Source organism: Ammospiza caudacuta, chromosome 7 (assembly GCF_027887145.1).
Source record: "Ammospiza caudacuta isolate bAmmCau1 chromosome 7, bAmmCau1.pri, whole genome shotgun sequence".
In the NCBI taxonomy this organism is placed as follows: Eukaryota; Metazoa; Chordata; class Aves; order Passeriformes; family Passerellidae; genus Ammospiza; species Ammospiza caudacuta.
The window spans coordinates 18043849-18057116 of NC_080599.1; the positions used below are offsets into that span (position 1 = coordinate 18043849).

General features: G+C 42.4%; 1 protein-coding gene across 3 annotated transcripts in view; it reads left to right on the forward strand.

The window, feature by feature from the left end:
• The window catches only part of ATF6 (activating transcription factor 6), a 75010-nt gene that overhangs the window by 15802 nt on the left and 45940 nt on the right, over window positions 1-13268 (forward strand). For all 3 annotated transcript variants that reach the window (XM_058808411.1, XM_058808412.1, XM_058808413.1), the window contains 4 exons: window positions 7716-7859; window positions 9608-9727; window positions 11454-11556; window positions 12506-12570. In XM_058808411.1, coding sequence (XP_058664394.1) covers window positions 7716-7859; window positions 9608-9727; window positions 11454-11556; window positions 12506-12570 — 432 coding nt within the window. The remainder of the gene's footprint in view (window positions 1-7715; window positions 7860-9607; window positions 9728-11453; window positions 11557-12505; window positions 12571-13268) is intronic.

Here is a 13268-nt window from a genome sequence, read left to right on the forward strand (position 1 = left end):
CTCCCTTGCCCCAGCCTTGCATTCTGTGAGGTGCAAGGCAGGAACTGGCACCCAGCAGCATTGGGCTAAAGGCAGGGAGCACACAGGCTTTGGCACAGAGCAGGGCTGGGAGCTGGAACCAGGGCATCTGGAGCTGGGTGTCCCTGTGAGCCAGGCTCTCCTGCCTCCATGTGTGCTTTCTGTGGAGCTGGTATTGGTCCCACTCCCAGCTGCCACGGCATCCTTGAGACATGGCTGGCTGCTGCCATTGACAAACATCTAATTAGCTGTGCTGGTTTTTAGCACTTACAACATCAAATCTGGTCATTTTCAAATTATTTCAGCTCCTATATGCCTTTTTCTCCTGCTTTGATTTCCACGTTTGTGTTGGACTATGCCTTAGAGTAAACAGATCTGAAAATGTGTTAAACAAGCACAAACAAAGCTGAAACGAATGGCAACCAAGCACATGTTCTAGTCTAAACAATCCATATATTTATTTTGGAAACATTTTTATTTTGATTCTCTTCCCTGTTCTCATTTCAATATAAATTGTCTTGTATGTTTGTTTTGGTTTATTTAATGCAAGTCCTACATGTGATAGTAAAATAGTTGCAGGAAAATAACCCAAGTCACATGTAAAATGCAGGAAAAGAAGAACAATCACAGAAGATGCAAAAGATAAATTTTCTGCATCTCTTCTTGGGACCGTAGCAGCAAAGCATGTAAGCTGGTGGCTGTAGCATTATCTTTTTGGCTATAAAAAGTGTTCAGCTAGTTATTTCTTTCCCCATAATCAGTCTGCATAAGCTCACATGGTGGTTGTCACCTAGCAGCAATCTTAGAGCATTTATTAAGACGTCAGCCAGCCAGAATGTGTCCTAACTACCACTTTCGCTATGTAGTGGACAGAAAACAAAACTATGAAGTTGGAGGGAGGAAAGGCAGATTTGCAAAGAGATGGGAGCAGGAGGTTTGAGAGGGTGGTGTGATACTGGTTTGTTAGTATTATTATAAATTTTGTGTTTCCTTACAAGTTGGCCACCTCTGTATGGCTGGAATCCCTTTCAAACTGGAAAACAGACTTGAAGATATGCAGGGAGCAGTGTTTGTGATGGAGGATGAGTGAGGTGGTGATTGATGTAGCTCAGTACAGCTGCTGCTGTTGCTTCAAAACCTCTTGTGTCTCACTGACCTCAGGCAGCTGCAGTAGAATGGCTGGCCTTTAGCAGAGATGTCATTGCAGCTCCTCTCCAGGGTGTCCTCATGGATTTTCCTCTACTTTCCAGGACTATCCTGGAAACTGAATAATCTATTAAAAATTTAGATCCACTGAGCAGTTGCAAATAAAGACACTGGCCTGGCTGGCTGAGAAGTGATTTGTCATTTGAAATGAAGAAGCAGTGACTTTTGATTCCTGGAGGACTTAGGGGTGTGTCTAATTTCTTAAATTGGTAGCACAAACAGGAAAAAAAATGCAGAAGTGCTAAGAATAATCATCTTTTACTAAAAATGAGGAAATTGCCCAAGGATTGTTCAGTTTGCAAGCTACCATGACCTTCTGTTTGTGAGGATAAAGTAATGAAAATACAAGTCGTTGATAGCAGTACCCAGATTAGCATCCCACCCAGTGTGCAGCATGCTAGTCAGCACTGCTGGGATCTGCTGAGCTTTTGGAGCATGAAGGATTTGGGCTGCTGACAGCACCATCCATTGGGCACACCTGTATTGGTGTCACTGTGGTCTAGTGCCCTTACCTGAGCATGTGGGAGACCAGGATTATTCTGAGGTGCATTCAGCAGTGGTGTTGTGCAAGTTTGCTGTTGTTTGAGACTTTATGCTGGACTCTTTGATTAAAGAAAGAGACCTGTTGTGTGGTCAGCAGGAGCGTAGGGATAGCTCAGTGATGGGATGTTGGAAAGTTAGAGGAATAATGCCAGCAGGGAGCATTTTCTGTGTGGGTAATGAGCTGATCTTGTTCCCATACCATCACCTGCAGCAAGTGCTGTGTTGCTGCAGAGGTGTGGGAGCTGTGTGTTTGTGTTGGGGTCTGTCAGTGCAGATCCCACCCACAGCTGCCAGGCCAGGTCCTGGCGTGGTCTGAAGTCTCCTCTGTGCTGCCCTGGCAGGTGACCTCAAGCAGTGACATGGTATGTTCAGAAACATCCCAAATGTCCCCTTGAGTCGCATGTGCTGAGTAGGCTGAAGTCTGGCACCTGCCGCACGTGAAGGGCAGTGACCAGCAGCTCAAACAGCATTCTTTTGGCCTTACATCAGTTTGTTTCCTTAACATTTCTTCTGGACTCTGTGTGTGCTCCTTCCTGCCTCTGTTCCAGAGCAAAGTGGGGCAGGTTGGTTGGAAGCACGGATGGCTTGCAGGAGGAGTGGAACTTCCAAACTCAGGGTGATAGCTCAGAGCCTCTCTGAGAGGGGTTCTGAGAGCAGAGCACTGCAGATCATGGGCTGTACTTCAGGGTCAGTTTCTTTTCCTCAGTTCATCCTCTCATGGGCTTTTTTTTGCACTTGTTTGCAGGATAGAAAAGGATTGGTTTTCTGCTTTTTGCAAGCCTCAATAGCCTCTCATATGTCTTCAGGAGGCTGATAGGCTTAGATGTGGTGTATAGTAAACCTACATAAAAATGATGACAGTCAAATGCCTATTAATTTCTTACTCACTAGTAGAGAGGAACTGGTGAAATGTGAAGAACAAACTGAGTTGAGTGCATGAGGCATAAAACTGTGCTATGTAAGGCAGGCCCATGGCTTCTGGCTGTCAAGGAGAGATGAAGCCCTCTGGGTGTTATAGCAGAAGCATCAGAAGACATTTGAGGATCTTAACACTTGTAGTACAGGAAACTTAATATGGTGTTTGTGACACTGAAAGAAAATGTTTCAGTGCTGAGCTGAGTGTACATTTGTGTTGGAGATGGCCAAAAGATATAAAACTGCTTCTGCAGCACACCTTTGGTCTTGTGTTGTAGTTTCTCCTTGAAGACAGAGGGAGAAATCGAGAGAAAAAGGACAGGCTGAGAGAATTGGATATGGGTCTAGGTTCCAGACCTTTCATTACCTCTCGTGATAGTTGATGCTGGAACAAAATTAGATATCTTTGGTTTTCTTACAAACTACAACTCTGGGAGCAGGAAGGGATTCCTTCCTCTGTCCTCTGCTGATCACAGCCACAAGCTTTGGCAATAAAGGCCAGATAATGGTACGGAGTTTTCTAAGCAAAAAAAAGTGCTCTGGGTGTCAATATCTGTTTTCTTCCTTTCCAGAGGCTTCATTAAAAATTTGCTATTTAAATTAATTACTATTTAAAGCATGCAAAACACAGCAAAAATATACAAAAACTCTTCTTTGGGTTGCTTTCCTCCTCTTCCAGTGCAGAGGAGGAAGGCTGGGCTGCTCTCTCCAGCCCAGCACTCAGAGGAGGGCAGCTGTGGAGCAGCCCTCAGGAGAAGGCAGAGCCTTGCTGTCAGCAGATGGGGCACTCATTGGGAGTAGAAAGGAGAAATACTTTCCAGAGAGTGTCTGGCACTATGGCAGCCTTGTCTGGAATCAGTTAGGAAGAGGACAAGGTCTTTGGTTGGTGTCTCCTTGCAATGTCAACTTTAGCTTGTTGGAAACTTCCCAGCTCATGCTCAGAGTTCTGTCCCCAGAAAACTCTTTGTTATGATACCACTATTGGCTTTCGTCTACAAATTACTGTACAACTTAAATGTCAGTATTCAAAACTTGAAATGCACAGGATTTGTTCAGCCAGAAGCACAAATGAAATTTAGTTTGGGCTCCTGGCAAGACTTGCTTTCACATTTATCAAACTGACATTCAAACCAAAGAAGTAAAAATACAGCTAAAATATCAGGTGCCTGGAGAAACCATGGCAGGAGTGCTGCTTTTCTTTCCCTCTTATAATCAAATTTATCTACATGTCGGAACAAACATCTGCATGAAGTATTTAGTGGTTCTTTCTTTTTTCCCTTGGATCTGGTTTTGCATCTGAACAAGCCAAGAACTCAGCCAGCTTGGGACAGGGTGTTTGTGGCTTGTGAAAACCCTTTCATGCTCACAGTATCTGGGACGTCCAAATGCAGGCTCTAAAGCCTTGCTAGGCACCCCAGGTGTGTGAGTGAGCTAAACAAGAAAGATTCCAAGGAAAGATTCCAACTTCTAAAAGACTGTCTTGCCCAGTAAAGCCAATTCTGAGCTTCAGTCTTTTTTTACTTGTAATGTGGGGCAGTGACTCTGTTCCTGCAGTTAGCAGGACTTGCACAGAGCAGGTATGCCAAAGTGCTCTTCCTTTTCCAACTTCTCATCTTGTAGCTCAACAGGATGAAAAAACTGACAAGGCTTTTGCCATCTGTCATATTAAACCAGTTCTTAAACTAACTGTTGGTATCTTAGTTGAAAATACTGTTTTCTGAAACTTTCTTCCCCCTGAATGGGATTTTCTACCTTTCTTTTTCACATTTGCTGACCTCTTCTGCCTGATGCTTTTAAATGCCCAATATTTACTTTCTCCTCAGTGTCGTGGTGCTGGGATCTGTTCTGTAGACCCTTCCTGTTGCTGCTTGTATTGTTGCTGTTCTGCTTAGCACTTGTGAAGCTCAGCATGCCTGAGGTCAGCAGATGTTTCCAGATGCAGCTCTGCAGGACAGGTCCATCATCATCCCAGCTGCTTGGAGGGATTCCTTGCTTCTAAGTCATGCCTTTCCCCCATATTAATTTGAGATGAAGAAGGGCGAATATTTCTGGTGCCCTGTCTCAGGCCCTCAGGTACCCACATGGCAAGGAAAGGACTTGGAGAAACTGGAGGACATGGACCATTACCTGCATGTCCTCTCCTATTTGTTTCCTGAAGATCGAGCCCTATTTATAGACAAACTTGACTAGTGTTCCCTCTGGAGAGAAGAGAAGAGAAGAGAAGAATGATACATCAGAACAACATCTTCTGTTCAGATGGGGAAAAAACTAACAAAATTAGCAAAACTGCCCAAGTAATTAGAAGGTGACAGTGGGGCAGGATTTCAATTTGTGGGGCTTTTCGTTATCCAGAACTAAAGTTATTTTAGTTTCAGGTCATTGCCACAAACCAGGGGAGCAACAAAGGGGATTTTTACATTTCTTTTTTTTCAGACATACCTGAGACATTGAGAAGGAACAGTCATTTGTAATGTCCTAGAAAAAGTATGTGAAAGAGGGAGTGCAAAAGTGGCCTATATAGCAGAAATTGCTGCTAGCTCTGCTTCAAAAGAAAAATAAACGATCCTGATAAAGGAAAGGGCATTGGGAAAAATACCCTGATATCATATCTTGTTCTCAAGTTTGTGTTCACATTGTGAGAAGTGGGCACCATGGTTTATGCTTGTAAGGATGGCAAAGCATACTCTGTTCACCTCCTTCTTTGCCTTTTGCTTTTGAAGGTATCTTCTTTCAAGTTGAAACATCCCATGCTCAGTTGATAAAAAGATACAGATGTTTTATGCTTGAGAAGAGGGGAAAATAAACATTTCCTCTCTTCTAGAGCTGATGCAATAAATGTGGTGTGTGTGGTTTAGAATGGGTGTGTAGCTAAAACAACTAAATCACAGAAAGGAAGATTAGCTGTGCTTGTGGTGCAGTGTATGTCTTTATCCTTGGTTTGGATTTGTCTCTGTTGTTGGGAGTTCAGGGTGAGCTGCAGCAGGAATGAATTGTATGTGACACTTCACCTCGCCAAGCTGGAACCTGAAATAACAAGAATTGCTTTTGCAGAATGAGACAAATAGGAAGGAAGTGCATCATGGATAAAAAGCAGTTTGTTGCTGTTCTTCTGTTTAGATTATTTTCTCAGCTTTAACTAACTAATTACGTGGACAGTTTCTCTGGTTCTGTGTGTCATTTTGAATAGGAAAGAAGAGAAGTAGGATAGGCTAAAACACCAGATCCAGGAGGTCCAGCAGCACACTGGATGGCTGATACACTTCAGGCTGTGGAGAAGGGATTTGCAGGACAGTTAACAACTTTCAGATCTTCTGAGGGATATTCTTGGTCTAATGAATAAAGTGCCATGTACTTCTAGCTGTCATGACTCCAGATTAAGTACAGTAAGGGTAGTTCACAGGTGAGTGGCTTCCAACAGGAATGTGAGGCATCTGTTTAAACATCAGCGTTAGTTTTGCTCTCTGGTTCTTGGGCTTGAGATGCTGCCAGTTGTGCTCATGCTTTCGTTGGCAGAGAAGAGATATGATCTCATAAAACCTAGTAGGTAGTGGGGATTGATTCTGTAAAATTGGATAGGCCTGGTGTTGCCCAATAGGAGGTAATGAATGAACCATCCAGCTTTCTGTGCAGGAGAAGCAATGAGACATTTGGATACACTGTACACAGGCAGTAAGGAAACTGTAAGTATTTTTCTGCCCATTGGCACAAGTGAAAGCAGAGCCTGTAGCATTCCGTGCTGCTGCCTAGAAACCTGGAGGAGAGGAGGCAGTCAAAGCAACATCAACCTGAGTCTAGGATTGTCCTGACTCCTCTGGTTCAGAACATGACACAGTTGCTCACAGGGTCACTGCTAATAGGAGTGCAAAAGTGTTGGCAAAAGAGAAGGAATTTCTAGGCAATTTTGTCTGCCTTCTGCTTAATTGTGGAGTATTTAATCTGCCCTCCTTGCTAGGTTTTGCCTGTCTCCATTTGTATTTGTTGCCTGTTGCAAAGTGATGCCATGTAAAACCAGGAAATACTTGTCTGCTGGACAGGAGGGGTGGGGCATGAGTTAAAATATACCTTGTGAACTGCTATCAGCATGAATGGCAGAGATCTCGTCAGTGCGCTGCATTGCATTTTTATGTTTTCACTCTGTTGCTGCTGGTGATGCTCTGCTGTTGGCAGCCAAGAAGGTTAGGATTTGGGTTTGTAAACATGCATATTTCAGGAAGCAACTGTGTTATGAAAGAGGAAAGCCAGCCGCTGGAGAGGAGAAACTGAAGTATTGCTTCTGTGCTTTTGAGAGTTCTCAGTTGTAGCTCACCCTTCTGAAGATGGGGTTGTCTGTTCACATGTGCAGTGCTGCTCCCTCTCTGCGTGGAGGGCTGCACAGACACTCCTGGCTGGCTGAGCAGCCTCCAGGCCAGGATCCTCCAGTCCATGCCAGCACACACCAGATCAGGATGTCTGCACCATGGCCTGTTGCCCATGGGGCTGTTGGCCCTGCCAGTTGTTCTAAATCCAAGTAGAATTGAACATATTTAGGTTTGTGTACAGTCCTGGTAGATGTCTGGCGTAACATTCCAGGCTTGCAGCTGCACGGAATTTGATAGCTAAGTTTTCTTTACATGTTGTATTCATATAAACTGTGTAGATTGTACTTTGAGGCTGATGAAAGTTGAAGTTTTGGCGTGCTTTGACTTGATTGTAGATCATTTTCTTATCCCTGTAGACCTGGGTTACAAGCAGAGTGTACTTAGTTTCAGCAGATGTAGTTTGTGTGAGGGAATGTGAAAACTAGAGCATCTGAATCCTTCAATCAATTAAAACTGAAAAAGAGAACAGAAATTCTTTTCTGACTACTACTGCTTTGAACAATTATATTACAGTGATGCCTCAGTTTTTTACAGTAGGTACAACATGAACCTTATCCATGTAATGTAACAACAGCCAGAAACTTCTCCACCTGAGTGTTAAATGCCTTACAGAAAAGTGCCTTGCAGAGCTCTTATGTGTGTGATACATTTTGCTATGTTTATTGTGTTTTCCAGTGTATTTGAAAAGGATCCAAATGGAGTAGATTCCACTGTGAGTTCTAATCACCGGACCAGAAATCTTCTGGAGTTCTCAGCTCACCAGGAGTCCAGCACAGCTCAGAAGATACCTGAGGGCATTGTTTCAGAGAAGAGTAATAGGTGAGATCAAAACTTTTTACGTATTTTGGGTGGCAGAGGGCACTGGTGCTTTTAGCCCTCACTGCCTTGCTCACCTTTTTGGCCGGTGCTCTTGCTGCTTCTACAGAGTACCTGAGTTCTAAGCACAGTGTTTTGAAAGCTTCTCAGTTTGCTTTTCAAATGAATATGATGTTTTATCTCCCAGAGTACCCAATGTGTAGAGCTTCAGAAGTGTACACGTGGCTGTGCTGCACGGTGTTAGGGAAGGGAGCTTATCCACAAGTGCTTGTCACCAAGACTTCCAGGACCTTCTTCAATTCAGCTGTTTGCTTTTTTCCTCTGATCTATATTTTAGGTTGCATAGTTGTGATAGCTGTCATGTTATCTATCTCTTCTTACTTTTCATGCTGGAGTACTTGTTTTCTTAGTTGCTCCAGAGAAGACTGGGGAAGTTCACAAGTAAGAACACACTATGCACTTTGCAGTCTCTTTTTCATTTTAAAAAGTCCATCTGAGTCCATCCCTGTGCTTATCCATTATTTAATTCAATACTGCCTTTCAGGCTTCCTAGATCTCCAGCATGCAGTGCATAAGTGAACATATAATTGCCTCCAGATTGGAGTCTGGCTAATACAGCTCATGTTTTCCCGTTACAAGATCTATCCTATTAGACTGTCCCTTTCCAGCAGAGTGTTTTGGCTGGTTGAACAAAGCCAGGCACAAATGTGCAGAAAGCCCTAATGTATTTTGCCATGCAAAAAGAAAGCAATAAATCAGGAGCATTTTAAGGCTGTAGCCATGGTGAGGGCTTTGTATCCTACGTGCTGCATTTCAGACCATGACCTGTGGGACAGAAGAGTGGAGTGGTTCTCTCAGGAGGATGTGCTCGTGCCTGTACCTCCTTTTCTTTCTCTGCTTCTCCCTGGGTTTGGCAAGCTGTGAGCTTTTTGCTGCATATTCTTTATCAGTCCTAGATGCAGTAGAGAGAAGCGGACATGAAGTTGGAGAGAAAGCTGGGAAAGGGAGGGGATTATGAATAAGGCTTTCATAAGCTCTTATACCTGAATTTTCAGAAAGAATTTGAGGTTCAGGAACTACAAGTCTGTCAAAATCAAGAGGACTACAGCTGTTACATTGATAGCCAGTCAGGAGAGAAAGCTACATTAGATATTTGGTGATAAATAGTTAACCCCTCAGGAATTGCTGAATGTTACGGATTTTTATACTGAGAAATACATGCTCCTTTTCACTTCTTATCAAAACTAAGCTAGTTTCTGGAGACAGAGATGTAAATCCTCTCCATTCAGTTATAATATAGTTTGTGGCTGCTCAGTTGTTACATAGGTTATGGTCTTTCTATCTGCATGGTTTTAGTGGATAATAAATAGTATTTCTGTAGCAAGTCTTGCACAGCTCTGGAATGAAAAAGAAAGTTGTGTCTGCAGACATCACATAGTTTGCATACTATGAGGAATATTTTACAGACTACATATTCTATCAATATCTGGCCTTCTTGGGAAGAGATCCAACATCTGCTAATGCTCATCTGTCTGCCCTGCACTGAGAGCTGTCAGCCCCCTTTGAGGGATTGACTAAGAACATTGGATGTTTGATAGGAATTGTTAGTCACCTGTTTCAGAGGTCTCACAGGAGCAGCTGTAACATTCATGGGTCTACTAGTGATAGTGCTCATTCTCTGGCTTTGGTCAAAGGGTCATGAAAAAGCTTTTTAAGGGATTTCTTGCTGTGCTTTTGTTGATTTTTCCCAGGGATGACCGTTCTGTATCTGATAACAAAGCACTAATGATAGTCTCAGAAGAACGACTGTTATATATTTCACCACCACCACCACCCTGCCGGCCTCTGATCAACAGGACAGAGTCACTGAGGTGAGAAAACAACCTGTTGAGAGCATTTACAGTTTATTAGGGGTTGATACATCAACTCTGTGTTGGCTGAGTGCTGCTGGACAGCTGTGGATGATACTGTTGTCCATTCATCGTGTTAATCCAGTACGTGACCAGTGTCTCCTGAGTGTCTGCGCTGTCCAATCCCTGTCACAGACACGTTTTATGAAAAATCCTTTCCTTAGGGTTTTTCCTCCTGAGAAGCTGAGAGGTCTCAGGAACAAAATGTAAACAATGGTTATCTGCTGCTGTGGAATGCAACAGTTGCATCTGTGATTGGATCATGTGGTTGTTTCTAATTAATGGCCAATCACAGTCAGCTGGCTCGGACAGAGAGCAGAGCCACAAACCTTTGTGATCATTCTTTCTTTTTCTATTGTTAGCTAGCCTTCTGATGAAATCCTCTCTTGTATTCTTTTAGTATAGTTTTAATGTAATATATATCATAAAATAATAAATCAAGCCTTCTGAAACACGGAGTCAGATCCTTGTCTCTTCCCTCATCCTAAGACCCCTGTGAACAGTGTCACACAATGCCTGCTGTCATAAGGACTACTTGGATCTTTGTAATGTTTCCATGATTTTTAGTAATGATTTTCACCACTCTGTTTTCACACTGGTCATTTGCAATAACCAAATAACAATTTTCTGATAGTCTGGGGGGTTTTCATGACTTAAAAGAGAGGTCACTTCATATGTAGAAGTGTTAATGATGTGGAAATCGAGTCCAGCTAAAAGCCTTTCCCAGTTGAGTTAGATAAAAGATGGTCTTCTGTTCTTCAGCTTCTGATAGAAGCAGTCTAAACATGACATTGCACATGTTCTTTTTTCACTGTTCGAAAACACTTAGCTCCACTTTTTCCGTAGATATGAGTCACTAACCTTATCTCCATTCTCTTTGTCCATCCTTTCTCTCAGATTTATTTGCCAAAATTTATCCTTAATCAATAATTTGTCTTGAATTGATCAACTTTTGATTTTAAATTTAAGTGGTCCTTCCTGTAATTTTAAAATTACTGTTTGCTGAGCAAAAGGAAGGACAAAAGAATGGGTGTTTCCACATCTATTTTATGTGGGAACACCCGTGAATCTAATACTTTATAGATAAATCTTAAAATTGTATTTTCTTCCTGTGGTATTAAAAATAAGTTATTATAAGGTGAAATAATAGTAATCTTCAGTGTCTATGATGCCTTGTAGTGGCCACCTAGAACAGAGGCTAGACAAGACTAACAGAGTAAAAGCAGGATATTTATTAAAGGCCTGCAATAGGTACACCTTGGGCAGTCGAAGCTCATACAGGGCCTACACCCAAAAATGGATGACAGTCATGGGTTTTCATACTTTTGCATGTTTGGTCCATTTGCATATTGGGGGTTAATCTTCCAATTACAGGTTCAGGTAATGAAGTAATTTAACCCAAGTTTGCACCCCCCCCATCTCACTTTTGTTTGTTTCTCAGGGCCTAAGGCAGGGAGGTGTCTTTGATTCCCAGGCCTAGAGAGGAATTGATGTGTCTGACCAAAATGTGAAGACAGTAGCTAACACTGTATGTGTATACGCTAAAGAACTGCAGGATTACAAATATATGAAAAACATACAAACTAAAATCCCAAGGCATCATCTCCGTGGCAGCTAAACTGTTGTATAACACTGAACCATGGTGCCAGTGCTGTGTGCAGTGTGTGCTGATGCTGTGCTCTCCTAGGCTGACCCACGAGCTGCGAGGATGGGTGCACAGGCACGAGGTGGAGCGCACGCGGTCGCGGCGCCTGAGCAACAGCCAGCAGCAGCGAGTGCGAGTCCCGCAGGTATGCGAGCGAAAACCCATTCCACGGAGCACTCTCCCTCACGTGCACCCGGCATCATAGACAGAAGTGGCCATCGTGCCTGGAATTAGGGCAGCCAACACATCCCATTTTAAATTGCTCTGTTTGGTTGATTATTGCATTGTCAGATTTGTTCTTCCATTCGTGCTCTTGGATTCAGGGTTTTGAATTGCTTTTTGCAGCCATCAAAATATGTTCAGCATTTTCTAAAATTAAATAAATTGTTATACTTTTTATGGCTTCTCTGTAAGGATAAGCAATTACTTAGTGGAGAGAAATACAACCTCTACAGCACATTCATCTGACTCACTGTTAAGGGTGACAGCTGATTCGTTTTGTTGAAATATTTTAAATATTTGAAATATTTTTAAATTATTGCCAGAGGGATTTTTTTTTGTACGACTACAGAATTATGAGACTTGTGCTCATATTTCTTATTTTTTAAAATCTCTTTTATCTAGATGGCATACTTACATTAAGGCTGAAATTAAGACAATGAATTGTCAAAGTATTTAAATTGGTTAGATGTAGCAATGTTGTGGCGGGTGGTTGTCCAGAGCATTACAATGCGGGAAAGACTGCAGTATTCTAGAGAAGTGTTGTGTATTAAACTTGAGATCCTTCTCACCTGTGTCCAGAGCAGAATGGTAGAATGTTTAGAAATGCTGTCTATGATGCCAAGCTCCCTTTCTTGTCTCTGAATGTTGGCTTCAAATTTGGCTGTATTAAAATCTTGCTGGTTTTGTTTTTCCAACTTGATTGATGACCATTTCAGTTTCTCATGTTTCAGTGGAAAAATGCACGTTTCTGGTGCAGAGTGCTGATTAACCTTTGCCCCCCATTCTGTGTGTTGTATTTAATGTAGTGGCAAACCACAGAATTGCTTATTGGTTTCACTTTGTGTCATCTTTTCTTTTTTCCCCTTTTTCAGAGCTCCCTCAGTGGCAAAGCAGATTCCCAGCTAATGGCCATGCCTTACACAGACACCAGTCTCAGGTAAGGCAGAACAGCTCTTTTGTTATTGCTTTCTACTTAGTAAGCTAGTTTTTCACCAACAGTTGGTAAAGAACGACCATTTTCATCTTCTCGGAGTTCTTAAGTCAAATACATCTACTTTTCTTGGTCTAATTCTCTCCCTTAGCAAATAACAGCTTCTAATTATTTATATTACAGTTGAAGGGACCCCTGTATCACAGCTGTACTCTTCCAGGAATTTTCTAGCTATGAATTCTAAGAAAATCTTTGCTTTGCTGTCCAGAGTCCCTTTCTAAACAGATTTGAATATTTAGGGAAAAACAGGGGGAACAGACTTTGAACTCTGAGAACATCGTTAGTTTATACGAAGGTTTCAAAGAGCCATGAGTCTGGTAAGGGAGAGGTTTCTCTCATTATTTTCAAAGGTAGAGCCAGGACCAAATTGGTATGATGAACTTAAAGTGCCATTGTATCTCATTTGCATTCCTTGTCTCCATCTGCTGACTTTTCTCTGGTGATTACTGGAGCATGTTAATGGATAGTTTCCTGATGTCCCCTGCCCACCCCTCTTCATAACTATCCTGTCCCTCTTTCCTGGGAAGTACTGGACAGAAAAGATTTAGGAAACAAAATTTCTCTCTCCTGATCTCTGTGTGAAACTGTTTAGAAGACTGTCTGCTTTGAAGTGCCAAAGAGGAGTGTAAGAGCAGAATGGAGTA